This window comes from Oratosquilla oratoria, chromosome 1 (assembly GCF_046742065.1).
Source record: "Oratosquilla oratoria isolate Oo_2021 chromosome 1, ASM4674206v1, whole genome shotgun sequence".
NCBI classification, from domain to species: domain Eukaryota; kingdom Metazoa; phylum Arthropoda; class Malacostraca; order Stomatopoda; family Squillidae; genus Oratosquilla; species Oratosquilla oratoria.
The window spans coordinates 56,837,686-56,852,685 of NC_134777.1; the positions used below are offsets into that span (position 1 = coordinate 56,837,686).

The 15,000-nt window shown below is 47.5% G+C and overlaps 1 protein-coding gene across 1 annotated transcript in view; it reads left to right on the forward strand.

The window, feature by feature from the left end:
• The window catches only part of LOC143026745 (solute carrier family 4 member 11-like), a 258,819-nt gene that overhangs the window by 180,172 nt on the left and 63,647 nt on the right, over window positions 1-15,000 (forward strand). Inside the window, exons 5-7 of the mRNA XM_076187537.1 lie at window positions 6,119-6,326; window positions 6,830-6,943; window positions 12,225-12,431. Coding sequence (XP_076043652.1) covers window positions 6,119-6,326; window positions 6,830-6,943; window positions 12,225-12,431 — 529 coding nt within the window. The remainder of the gene's footprint in view (window positions 1-6,118; window positions 6,327-6,829; window positions 6,944-12,224; window positions 12,432-15,000) is intronic.

The window sequence follows — 15,000 nt, forward strand, 5'->3', positions numbered from 1 at the left end:
CTTTTTACGACCCACATTTACGATGCGGGTAAGTCTGCGGAGTCGTAAAAGGATCGCTCGTAAATCTACGACTCGAAGATACGGCATTGTAGTACTTGGAAATGGAGGGAACTGTACAGGACATGACGTCAACTTCGTGTCTCCGGGTTGTTACTTGACGCTGGAGTAGGACCTGGTCAGGTGGACGTACTCAGCTTGTTTGTTCTGGGCAAGGTCGACCTACAAGGCCGACCTCCAGGGTCAGCCTCCAGAGTCGACCTCCAGGGTCAGCCTCCAGAGTCGACCTCCAGGGTCAGCCTCTAAAGTCAACCTCCAGGGTCAGCCTCCAGAGTCGACCTCCAGGGTCAGCCTCCAGAGTCGACCTCCAAGGTCAGCCTCCAAAGTCGACCTCCAAGGTCAGCCTCCAAAGTCGACCTCCAAGGTCAGCCTCCAAAGTCGACCTCCAAGGTCAGCCTCCAAAGTCGACCTCCAAGGTCAGCCTCCAAAGTCGACCTCCAAGGTCAGCCTCCAAACCGTCCTCCGAAGTCGACCTTCAAGGTCAGCCTCCAAATTCGACTTCTAAGGTAGGCCGCCAAACCGTCCTCCAAAGTCGACCTTCAAGGTCGGCCGCCAAACCGTCCCCCAAAGTCGACTTCCAACGTCAGCCTTCAAGGTCAACTTCCAAGGTCAATCTCCAAGGTCGATTTCGAAGGTCAACCTCCAAAGTCAACCTCCAAGGTCTGCCTCCATAGCCGACCTATAAGATCGGCCTCCAAAATAGACCTTCAACATCGGCCACCAAGGTCAGCCTCCAAGGTCCATTTGGTTCCGGTTAATGTGTTGGCACGTCTTCAGCGTTTCATCTTTTGATTCTGAGAAATTCCTATTTTCGTCTTGAACACTCGAGTCTCTTCATGTTCAGCATTTTGCATTTTGATTAATCAGCAATCTGTTTTTACCTTTAGTATTTATTTATTTATTTATTTATTTATTTGTATCCTGATCACTGTCGAATTACTATTATTATTATTATTATTTTTATTATTATTATTACTATTATTATTACTTATTATTATTATTATTTGTGATATTTCATTTTAGATATTTCGTCTTTTCATTTTTAGGGTTTACAGTTTGAGATTTATTTTATATATTTTTTGTCATTTTTTCCACACGTGACAGCTCTGCCCAATATGGGATGTTACCAATAAAACACAAAGCATGGGGAGACTAGACATTGAAGTTTGCAGGAGTGACGTGACAAGGGCTGGCGCCGGCGTGCGACTTATGGCAGAGGTTGGGAGAGGCTTTTGTTCAGCAGGGGACTCCGAATAGCTGACGTCTTAAAGCATAGACCAATAGAATTGCAACATTTCATCTTGATCACGTGACCCAGGGAGGTCGTTTATAAGCAACCAACCCGCTTTAATAAAATATAACTTGGCAACTGATGAAAAAACACTCGAGCACTCTACTCAAGAAATGTCTAAGTCCGGACTATACTGAGCAGCAGTCCGGAATTTTTAACTCGGAGAAGGAATTCCGACGACTTAAGCATTGTATAAAAACGCCATAGCCAACTATAGAGACGAGGCTGGGGGAAATGATAAGAGAAGAAATTTGCACCCTTAGGGAAAAAAAATGCAACACCGAATGAAGCGTCACTTTAAACAAAATATACATGAGAGACCATCCTGCCTCGAAGAACGATTTTTTTAACATTATATTATCCTAAAACTACCAAACTATGGTCTTGAAACGGTGAACGCGGCACTTAAGATGGCTGAATAAAATCACCTGTGGATTAAGGGCACAGTACCAACCGCTACGTAAGGGGATAGTTGCCACTGGTAGGAGCAAATGCAGCATCAGGTCAAACTACATAGTTAATGAATTCTCAAGATTTATTCCATTGTATTAACTTATGATTTCTTTTTCATGAGTTACACAAGGAGACAAGTCGAAGAAACCTTAATTTATTTATTTATTTGAATTATTGATTTATCTATCCTTTTGATTGATCTTATTCATTGATTTATTTAATTTCATTCATTCAGTTTGCTTTATTTAATTTATTTAAACATCTGTTCAGCGTTCAACCCCTTCATGACTCTTGCAACTCCAACGCGTACATGACTCCGTGTGTACATGTGCACCCAAAAGTTTCCATTTTTTATTGACTGGCAAAAAGTCCTACTTCTACGGGAGCCCCTTAACGAAATGGGTTTACCCCCTGAAACTAAAAAAAAAAAAAATCCATTCATTTGCACTGGTGACGTCGCAGCAGTTACTGTTAGTTACCTGCCCCAACAGTCCCTAAGCGTATAATTTGGGCAAAGGTGACTGCTTCGGTCGCAGCGTAGCGTCTCCTAGCGTATGACCCTCCTCCTCATCCCATTTTGTCGACCTACAGCATCCGACCTGTACACATTCATTCTTCACCTCAGTGCCATATGGTCTCCTGGTGCCAGAAATTCGTGATCTAATTCCTCTTGCCTCGATGTGGAGAGTCTTGCCATTTCACCTCCTCCGTGTCCAGTTCCTTCATCTCCATGCATTCCATTAAGCCATCTCGTTCATTTTTTGCGTGCTCCACACTTTTTTCTTTCTCCCATATGTCATTCCTCGCTTTCTCTCCTCTCTCGCTCTCTGTCTGTCTGTTTTCTTGTCTGTCTCGGGATGGGGTTGGGAATTTTGAGAAAAAAATACACCATAGTCTGCAGATGGTGACGTCATCGCTGACATCACAATCATGGTAACACGTGATTATCACTATGACTCGAGTGTGACGGCAGTGCCAACCTCCAGTTTCGACAGTGATGGCACTCTTGTGTTGGATACACACAGCCACGAAAATATCGAAGGGTCGGTAATAGTGTTTTGATGGATTCCAGCCATACAGTGCGGCACTGTATTCGGGAGTGGGGGCCACGGCCTTTATTCCAGTGACGCCACTATCGTGACGTAACTTCGGTGACGTCGTTGCGATGATGTCATCACTCGAAGTCCAGAGCTGTCTTGTCTCTCCACAGCTGTGCTTATCGTCTCTTGGCATCCAGTTAGGGAGGCACTTATTCCCTAAGTTTTCCTCTTTGTAAATTTTTCTTCTCTTATTAGTTAAGATTTTCCTTGGTCTGTTCTCTTAGTGGGAGAGTAGAATGATGAGTAGGAGGAGATGGTGACTGCGTGGGGAGTAGGAAATATATAGAGAGTGAGTGGAGGGGTGGGAGGGAATGGTGAGTGGAGATTTCAGGAAGATAATTTTGGTGAGTAGGGAAGGAGTGGTGAGTGGGGGAGTAGTAGTGAGTGGCTGATGGGGAGGAATTGATTGTGGATATGAGGACGAATAGTGAATAAGAATATTTAGTTGTGAGATTGGTTGTTGGGAGTAGCGACTGGAAGAATGGTGATTGGTGAAGAGTGGAGGTTGGTGTTGGGGGGTGGGGGTCATTATGGCGGCCGCCCCCACTCGCATCTATCTCAACTTTCTTAGTCGAAGAAGCAACTTGATGGCAGCCAACAATGAAACTCTCTCCCCTCCCCCGCCTCTCCCCCTCCCTCCTCCCACCACACCTTATCTTAGGCCAACTTTTCACACTTTTCCAATGCCTATCGGGCGTACTTTTAGCTCCCCCACGTTTTCGCTTCCCCCTCCCCCCATTCCAGCCCCCCTCCCCCCACCATTCACCACCAACCTTTCCGCCCAGTTTCCTCCCCCTCCCCCACTCCATCTCCCGTTTTCTGTTTTCACGTTTTCTGTGTTGGGGAAGAGAATATACAAACAACCCCCCCCACACACACACCGAACTGAATAGAATTGCGTATGGTTAACTAGAACGTAGTATATAGATGTTGCCACTAGACCTAACAAGCAATACTTTGGTTAGATAATATCGCTTATCGTTCACCAGAAGCAAGACTACAAGGTGTGTGTGCGCCACAGAGCTGAAAAAATCACTTGGTTTCAGCCAGACCAAAATATATAGATTGAAATCTGGGTGTTGTCGACTTGAACCCGAAGTCCAGACGTCCCTCTGAAGCTGAATATAATCGCTCGGGGTCAACCAGATCAAGATTCTTGAATTAGATCAATTCAAGTTTATCTCAAAGCTAAATAGGATTACTTAACCTAGAACTAAATAAAGTCTTTCAAGTTGTGCCAGGCCCGTACACACACACACACACACACACACACACACACACACACACACACACACACACACACACACACATACACACACACACACACACCACACACACACACACACACACACACACACACACACACACACACACACACACACACATATATATATATATATATATATATATATATATATATATATATATATATATATATATATATATATATAATATATATATATATATATATATCTGGCAACTTTGCGATGCCATGAGTACCAACATGGCGGAGTTAGCCAAATTATTTTTCTTAAGGTTTCGTCCACTGTGTCGTATTGTATTGTTGAGTTTGTTTGCCCCACCCCCCTTTGATTTTATTGTTTGCTTTGTTATATTTGTGTGTGTTTTAATACCAATTGGTCCCGCAAGCGTGATTGAAAATGTGTGGTAGGACCATGTTAGTGTGGAAAACATACCACTACTTATTCAGATACCACCACCCCTTTAATTTCAATTAATACCACCACCATCTCTATGACCACCACAACCACACCACCACCGTCACCTCAGGCACCACCGCCACTTCAGTCACCACCACCACAACTAAACCACCACAAACACCACTGCCACCTCAGTTACCACCACTGCACGAACCACCACCACACCACCATCATACCACCACAACCACACTATCACCACCTCACCACCACAACCACACTATCACCACCTCACCACCACAACCACACTATCACCACCTCAGTTACCACCACCATCTTCATTACCACCACCGCATTCTCGATTACCACCTCCACCATCTAATCTATTGCTCTTACACCACCACCGCCACACCAATTACCACCACCACTACATCCTCAAATACCTCCACCTCAATTACCACCAGCACACCACCATCACAACTTCTGCGACCACCACCATACCACCACAGCAACAACTACCACCACCACGACCACCATATCACCACAACTACTACCCCCTAAGGTATGAGAGGGTATTCCTACTACAGCTGAAGAGAATGGGCAGACGGCAAACAACACTGAACACTGAAATCGGGGTCTCCCCAGTTCTCTATCTCTCTGTCGGGTGTTAGCGTCGCGGTATGCAAATGAGGCGAGATGCGCGCGCGCTCTCGGAAAATATAATGCGAAGACATTGGCAGGCGAGTTGACGGAAATAAAAAGACGAGTTGGCGGAAATTGACGAACTGACCTCCGTGGCCATGGAATTGAGCGGTCAGGCTTTTCAGAAATGTTCGGCCATTGTGACTTCATTGTATCGTTCACGGAATTTATTTCACACGTGTACAGTACATACTTGCATGCATATAATATATATATATATATATATAATATATATATATATATATATATATATATATATATATATATATATATATATATAGTAATACACACACACACAGAGCTACGTATGTATGCATGATGAAATGTTTTCCATCATTTCCATATTATCACTCTTGTGATTTATTTGGAAAATATTCACCTTTGTCTACCCACAGTAGGGGTGCAGGCCTGTAGAAAGACATTCGATCCCCGAACTGGGCTCGAGATTTTGATGAAGGGATCATTGGGTCTGCCCGTTTGAAGTTGAAGTTGTTGCCTTTCTAGTCTGTAGGATTTGTGAAATGGCGGAATTTGGGTCTTGCGTTGATAATAGTGATGGTGATAATAAAGGTGATATTGAAGATAACGGCAACAGAAATGACAACAATCAAATGATTGATCAGTAAAAGTAAATAACAAAAAGGAAACGATATCGAGTCGGCGATAAAGGAAAATATGAATATGGTACGAGTGAGCACAGAATAATGATAAAAGAAAACATGCCTTTGATCGCCCATATTAACATTTCCCCTATTCTATTAACTCATTTTCTCTCTTCTTTTTAACTTCTTCTTTTCTCTCTTTTATTATTTCTTATTTTTTTCTGTCATTATTAAACCTTTGTCTCTTTCTTTTAGCAACAAAAGAAGTGCCGGTTCGCTCGGGGTGTCCGTGAGGACCTGGAGCGGAGACTTCCCCACTACTTGGACGACTACAAGGACGGGATCGTGGGCCACAAGACGTTACAGAAGGTCGTCTCGACTACCTTCTTCCTCTACTTCGCCTGCATCCTCCCGGCCATCGCCTTCGGCGTTCTCAACGACCACAACACCCACGGGAAAATAGGTGAGATCTCCAGGGACGTGGGTGGGGATGGGGGGGTCTCCCGTGAGATGAAGGAAGCTGTTTGTCGAGAACAAAATTCTGGAAGAATCGTTCTTTGGGAGAGGAACGCACCCCGCGACCGGTTTCGTTGTACAAATGTAAAGCGAGACGTCGAGTCGTGGGATGGCCACTCTTCCCGAGTACGTGCTTTCCTCCCCTTGAAGTCCCACCTGCTAAAAAAATAAACAGAAACAAGTATACAAACAAATAAGAGAATAAATGAGAAAAATTGTCACATCAGTTCAGATTCATTTGTGTATAACTTTACCGAGGTACAGAGGTTGCATTTTCCTACAGGGGGTAGTCCTATGGTCCTGTAATGGATCAAGGCTGACCACTGAACCTAGACGACTGTTCAGCCTTGTTAGTGGAAGGGCTCCTCTTAAGCTGAACTGAACCCAGACTAAAACCCTGGAGGGGTTTAAATTGACAGTAAATAAATGTACTTACTCGCTTTCCCGCAGACGTGAAGAAGGTTATCATCGGCCAGGTGATTGGTGGAGTCTTCTGGGGCGTGTTCAGCGGGCAACCGCTCCTCATCCAGCTCACCACGGCGCCCTTGGCCATATACATCAAAAGTAAGTTGATTCCGAAAGTGACTACATTCTCTCTCTCTCTCTCTCTCTCTCTCTCTCTCTCTCTCTCTCTCTCTCTCTCTCTCTCTCTCTCTCTCTCTCTCTCTCTCTCTCCCTCTCTCTCTCTCTCTCTCCTCTCCTCTCCTCTCTCTCCTCTCTCGCTCTCTCTATCTCTCTCTATCACTCTCTCTCTCCTCTCCCTCTCCTCTCTCTCCCTCTCTCTCTCTCTCTCTCTCTCTCTCTCTCCCTCTCTCTCTTCTCCTCTCTCCCTCTCTTCTCCTCTCTCCCTCTCTTCTCTCTCCCTCTCTCTCTCTCTCTCTCTCTCTCTCTCTCTCTCTCTCTCTCTCTCTCTCCCTCTCTCTCCCCCTCTCTCCCTCTCTCTCCCTCTCTCTCTCTCTCCCTCTCCCTCTCTCCCTCTCTCTCTCCCTCTCTCTCTCAATCTTTCTGAGTTACATTCCTGGTCTGACGAAATTAATTCTTTCCAGTGTATTGTTCGATTTCCAGCGAGATTTTACGTAGAACTACGCAACGTCAACCCTCAAAAATAAATATAGAAAGTAATTAAATGAAAATAGATAGATAATGATAACATTTGGTCATTCGTATTTGTACATACTGGATCTCTGCATCACCCCTTTTCATCTCTTTCCTGAAAAGCATCTCCGTCTGTCCTTCGTCTTGTTTGGCCACGCGTCTCTCGCTTTATTGTCCCGAAAGAATTTCTCGTGTGAATGAAATCATCCGGCGGCAGTGATAGATGTGTTGAGAGAGAGTGAGCGAGAAGGAGGAAGAGAGAGAGAGAGGAAGGGAGAGAGGGAGACCGAGAAAGAGGGAAAGAGAGAGAGAGAGAATCGGAGCTCTTGTGGTCGTTGATGGTTTCCGGCTCCTCTTCCGCCGTAGTGGTTCTTCGGCGGCGGCGGCGGTGTCGTCGCCGGCGTCGCGTTGGGAGTGATTAATAAGAGTGGAGGTCCTTGAGGCCCTCCAGAACTCGATTATTCGACAAACGTGTTCAAGATGGCTGTACTGAACGCCTACCCTCTCTCTTTTTCTTTTTTACTTTTAACTTTTTTCTTCTCCCCCCTCTCTCTCTCTCTCTCTCTCTCTCTCTCTCTCTCTCTCTCTCTCTCTCTCTCTCTCTCTCTCTCTCTCTCTCTCTCTCTCTCTCTCTCTCTCTCTCTCTCTCTCTCTCCCTCTCTCTCCCCCTCTCTCTCTCCTTCCCTCTCTCTCTCCCTCTCTCTCTCTCTCTCTCTCTCTCTCTCTCTCTCTCTCTCTCTCTCTCTCTCTCTCTCTCTCTATCTCTCTCTCTCACTCTCACTCGCTTTCTGTCTTTACTGGACTCGATTTGTATATAGTTGCGTCATTTTTTATGTTTTATTATTATTCTTTTTTGATAGTCTTCAGCCATGGAAGGGAATGAAATAGATTGACGAAATAAAATCCACCGGTGGGACAAGATCCCCCCCCACACACACACACGTAAATGCATCGTATACAACGATTTTTGTATATTAATGAATTCACAAAGAGGGTTGGAGTCTCCCCAACCCCTCCAAGCTGAATAAACTCACCTGACTGCAATTAAAACAAATTATATAAAGGGCGTCACAAATTTACTTCACTTTGGTACGGCGACAGTCACACTTTACATTTTCATTCTGGTTAACACCAGTGGGGGGGGAGGGGGGCTCTGTCGATCGAGACCCCACCTGACCTGTGGCCTTTTCCCCTCCCCCTCCCCCTCCCTCTTCGCCTCCCCCTCCCCCTCTTCGTCTCTCCCTCCCCCCTCTTCGTCTCCCCCTCCCCCCTCTTCGCCTCCCCCTCCCCCTCCCCCTCCCTCTCTCCCCTTCAGTTTAATAAAACAACTGAACGTCAGTAAGAACCCCCGAAGAGCTGCGGGAGACGTCACCGAATTGAATGCGTTTTCCATCTGTATTGACGACAGCGGTACAGCTGGTGCAGGAATGGCGGTCCTGTACCAGCTGTGGACGCAGCTGGTCACTACCGAGTTCTCTGTTCTTTGTTACGTTTCGAGCGCCATCTGGTGCAGTTTACGCCACCTCTTCTCTCCCTCACCCCCTCTCTCTCCCTCTCTCTGTCTCTCTCGCTCTCTCTTTGTACCTCTCCCTCCGTCTCTGCCTCCCTTTCTACCTCCCTCTCTCCCTCCCCTCGTCTCTCTTTCTCTCTTTCTCTTCCTCTAGTGTTTGAAGTCCTACCCTACTGGGTGGCATATACATTTTAAATTCTGCTGTCGGCAAGCGATTTTATTCAACTGTATGGCGGCGGGGGGGGGTTAAAAAATCTGTAGCGAAAGGGACTGACCGGATGTCGCGCCAGAGAATACGTCGGCGATTATGCGATGTACATAATGATATTTTGTTTCGAAAGAAATCAGATCCAGGAAGGAAGCCGTAGCTTGGAACATCGTAACTTGTGACGTCGTAACTTGCGTTGCCGTAAGTTGTGACGTCATAGCTTGCGACGTCGTAACTAGTGACGTCGTAACTTGCGACGTCATTACTTGTAAGCCAGAGGACCTTGTACGAGCATGATGGCCCAAATAACGTCACTGCTGGCTCATAATTTGTTTTCTGGATCTGAAGGCATCGTAACTTACAACCTCCTGCTGACGTCACACGGAGATTGTAAGTCTTTCTGCATCTAATCTTGGGCGTACATTTGTGTGTGTGTGTGTGTGTGTGTGTGTGTGTGTGTGTGTGTGTGTGTGTGTGTGTGTGTGTGTGTGTGTGTGTGTGTGTGTGTGTGTGTGTGTGTGTGTGTGAGAGAGAGAAGAGAGAGAGAGAGAGAGAGAGAGAGAGAGAGAGAGAGAGAGAGAGAGAGAGAGAGAGAGAGAGAGAGAGAGAGAGAGTTCTTGGATCATATGTTGGACACGTGATCGACAGCTATTACCCTTCCGGATGAGAGCTCAGAGCTCGTATACATGGCCCGATCTACGAGAAATGATGTGTCCTTACACGCGCGCGCGGACACACACACACACACACACACACACACACACACACACACACACACACACACACACACACACACACACACACACACACACGCACACACACACACACACACACACACACACACACATACACACACACACACACATACACACACACACACACACACACACACACACACACACACACACACACACACACACACACACACACACACACACACACACACACACACACAAAACTCCTTGCCCACCAGAGCTGTAGTGCCAGCTCACAGAGCAGCTATGTTTTTTTTTTTTTTCTTTTCCTGGGCAGAACTCGAACTCTGATCGCTGAATTAGCGGTCGAGAATGGTACCACTGTATTATCGAAGCGTGTGTGGTGTGTGTGCGTGTGCGTGCGTGCGTGCGCACGTGTGTGTGTGTGTAAGGAGTATAGCGACATGTTTTGAGATGTGGCAAGGTTGCAATTACAAAGTGAACATTAATGAACTCGCACATCGCAGAGCAGCCTCCTCCAAGATGCCCACGGCTACGGCCGAAGCCGTCACCTTTACCATGTGTGTTTGGACATCCAGGGCAAGAGGCTCGTCATGTTGCCACATCTACCGACCCGAGCGGCTCTGCACGTTATCGATGGTGGCGACTGTGCTGTCGTTCGGCCGGAGACATATGGCCGTCTAATGCCGCTTTTATTGCCACGTGGCTGACCCGCTTTCATCGCTTAACGCCCTTCGCTTAACGCCCTTCGCTTAACCCCCTTCGCTTAACCCCCTTCGCTTGAGTGGACATACAAATGTGACCCATGCTCTGTTGAGGATATGCCGTAGTTCTCACATATTCAGTGTTTTTTAAGGAAATGAAAATTAATATTCAAATAAATTGATACATAGATGAAGCGAAATAGAATAAAAAGACGTATAAATACAATAAAATGAAAACACAAATAAATGAAATAGACAGAATAAAAATAATAGATAATTAAGATTTAGATTTGTATTAATGCACAAGTTACGAAATATATGATAACAGTTCCGATATATTCGTGGGACGATGCAGCTGGATGCAGTGTGCCTGGAGCTCTCTCTCGCTCTCTATCACTGTCACTATCTTTCACTCTCATTGTTACTCTCTCTTTCTCTCTCTACCTCTCTCCCTCTCTCTCCCTTTCCCTCCCTCCCTCTCCCTCTTTATCCCTTTCCCTCCCTCCCTCTCCCTCTTTATCCCTTTCCCTCCCTCCCTCTCCCTCTTTATCCCTTTCCCTCCCTCCCTCTCCCTCTTTATCCCTTTCCCTCCCTCCCTCTCCCTCTTTATCCCTCTCCCTCCCTCTTTCTCCCTCTCCCTCCCTCTTTCTCCCTCTCCCTCCCTCTTTCTCCCTCTCTCTTTCCCTCTCACTCTTTCTCCCTCTCTTTCCCTCTCCCTCCCTCTCTTTCTCTTCCTCTCTCTCCCCTCTCTCTCGCCTCCCTCTCTCTCGCCTCCCTCTCTCTCGCCTCCCTCTCTCTCCCCTCCCTCTCTCCCTCTCTCTCCCCTCTCTCCCTCCCTCCCTCCCTCTCCCTCCCTCGCCCTCCCCCTCTCTCTCTTTCTCTTTCTTTGTTTCTCTCGTGGTCCAGGATTGTTTACCGCGCAGTTGATGTTGTGGTGGTCAGGAGACTGTTGTCAACGTTCAAACAGTGAGAGATATTGATGGAACGGGCGGGGGCTGCATTGAAACGGGCAGTGCCAACATTCGGTGAACAGTTTTGGCGATGAATGAGATTTTGGTGGGAGTAAAATTTGGCAGAAATGAAATTTTGGCAAGATGGAAATTTTGGCGGGAGTAGAAATTTGGCGGGATCCAAAGCGGAGTTGAGTGGTCCCTGTGACTCCTTCAGCATGAAGTTCTCCCCTCGGTTGAATTTGATAGACTAGAAGTTAGAAAAAATATTAAAATGTCCTTACATAGTAGTTTGAGAGAACATTGTTCAGGCTCAACAAAGTAGTTTAACATTAGTCAGAATTAACTCAACAAAGGACGTCACTGTAGTAAAGGGGGTGCCAGTCATTACGAACCTCGACCGGCAGCAGTTTTCGTGAATCACAAAAATACTTGACCCCAAAACCAGTCTTAAATCACAACTCTCATGGGAATATAATAAAGAAATTTAACAAATTATTTTTGGTCTTAGTCTGAAATTGATATTTTTGGGAAGCTGCTAAAAAAATAAAAATAAAAAAAATCGACCAGAATCGATGCCTCACCCCAGCGATCTACGTTCGACCGAGTTACTTAACCCAGCACACTTAAACTCCCTTCATTGTCTTCCTTTTTCTTTGCAGTTATATTCAACATATGCGAAGACTTCCGGCTGGACTTCAACGCCATGTACTGCCTGGTGGGGCTGTGGAACTCCTTCTTCCTGATCATGTACTCGCTCTTCGACGTTTCGAGGCTCATGCGGTGGTCCACGAGGTCCACCGAGGAAATCTTCGCCCTCTTCATCTCCATCGCCTTCTGCAACGACGCCTTCAGTGCTGTTTACAAAAGTAAGTGCTTCCTTTTTTTTTTGTGTGTGTGTGTGTGTGTGTGTGTGTGTGTGTGTGTGTGTGTGTGTGTGTGTGTGTGTGTGTGTTTGTTTTGCTCCCATTACCGAGATGAAGTCGTCTTGGTTTGACTAGAATAAAACACGTAAACTATATTAAGTGGTCCATTATCTATTCCCCTGAAAATAATTAATAATTAAAATAAATAAACAAGCTAAAATTCATCTCTTCGGCGCGATATTGGTCACAAGGGTAAATGCGCTGGTTATCGCCGAAGAAGTACTAAAAATATTCCATCGACGCCGCCGCCATCACCACCACGGTGTACTTGAGCGAATTCTCTTGATGTAGCAGATACCTGCCGAAGGAAGTGTGGGACTCGACAGGGAGTGGTATTCTGCTGCCGATGGCACTGCGCGAGAGCCACAGCTGCAGCTCCTCCTGCTGTCTCAGCAGCTGTCAGTCCCGCTGGCGCGAACCTTCCCGGACCGACACGACGCTGACACCGATACAGCTGATTCTGCTGTCTGAGCTGGCGACAGGTCGAGGTCTTGTTATTGGCATCAGAGATCCGGTGGTCTGCTTGAGAGAGACTGTTATGGTTCTTAGTGGCGGACTCTTTGATTCCGGGAAAGAGGGCGGGGGGGGGGAGGGGAGGGAGGTCGAAGGGGTCGCTTGGTGACGCGCTCGTGGACAGAAATGCCTCTCCATCCCTTCATGCTGCTGACGAAGTAATTCTATATCGATGAGGTGGTCACCACTACCATACTCGCCACCACAGCCACCACCACCACTACCGTCTCCACAGTCACTACCACCACCGTCACCATCATTACCACCACTACCGTCTCCACAGTCACTACAACCACCGTCACCACTACTACAATCACTACCACCACTACCATCACACCACCACCACCACTACCATCACACCACCACCACCATCACCACCACCACCATCAACACCACCAGTACCACAGTCACTACCACAGTCACTACCACCCCCGTCACCACTACGACCTCCACCACAACCACTACCGTCCACACGATCACAACCACCACCGTCACCACCACCACTATTACCACCATTACCGTTATCATCACTACCATCACTACTATAACCATCGTCATGCCACGGCCACTACAACCACCATCACCACCATCACCACCACCCCAGCCATCACCACCCCAGCCATCACCACCACTATTACCATCACTACTATAACCATCGTCATGCTACGGCCACTACAACCACCATCACCACCATCACCACCATCACCACCATCACCACCACCCCAGCCATCACCACCCCAGCCCCACCACTGTGACCATCACCACCCCAGCCCCAACCACCATGACCATCGCAGCCCCCAGTACAGCCACCACCACAGCCACCATCACAGGCCCCAGTACAGCCACCACCACCACCAGCCCAGCCTCCAGTGTTCCGAGTGCGGGATTCTTCCGATCCCGTCGACACCCCTCAGGCTGCCAACACCGATGTTGGTCACGCCAAAGCTTCCATCATTAAACTGCCAACGGAGAACGACCCAACCAACGCCAGTCTGCCAATACCACCAGCACTTTAGCGATGCCAACACTGTCAACCCTGCCATCGTTAACACTAATGCCAACCCATCCACCATCTTACTACCACCACGTTTCAAGATCCTACTCTTACTGCCAACATTACTACAGGTGGTGTCAGTTGTTGTCAACACTGTAGTAACACTACCCACACCTCTACTATAACTGCCAGCACCTCCACCCACACTACCAACATGACCAGCTACCAACACTTCCAACACCTCTATCCTTAATGTCCGTACTACTTCTCCCACGTCGTCGTCGTCGTCGTCATCGTCATCGTCATCGTCATCGTCATCGTCATCGTCGTCTGTGGGGTTCACCCCCACTCCCTGCCCCACCCTATCCTTCACCCTCCTCTCCCTTTTTCTCCTCTCCCTCCTCTCCCTTTTTATCTTCTCCCTTTTCCTCCCCCACCCCTTTCCTTCTCCCCCCTTTTTCTCTTCCTCCCCCTTTCACCTTTCCCTTTCCTTCCCTCTCCCTCCTCTTTCTCTTCCTCCATCACCCCCTTTCACTTCTCCCTTTCCTTTCCCCCCATTTCTCCCCTTCTCACACCCCTTTCTTCCTCTCCCTCCCCTTTCTCCTATCCACATCATCCTTCTCCCCTTTCCCTTTATCCTCATCCTCTTCTTACTCCTCCCCTTCTCCTTCATCCACCCCTTCTCCCCTCCCCTTCCTCCCCCGTCATCTTCCTTCTCCCCTTTCCCTTCATCCTCGTCCCCTTCTTACTCCACCCCTTCCTCTCCCCTCTTTTTTCCCCCCCTCTCCTCTTTTTCCTCCTATATCTCCGTGTTCTTCGGGGTTGTCCCCTCCCGGCCTTGTTTGTCCTTTCAGGTGATTGTCAGGACGTGGGGCGCTTCGCCGTGGCAGGACGAGGAGGGGGAGCAAGCGGGGGAGATGGAGGAAGAAGAGGAGGCGCAGGAATAGGAGTAGTAGGGAGTCCAGGAAGAGGGAAGGGGGAAGTGGGGGGGGGGAATAGTGCGGA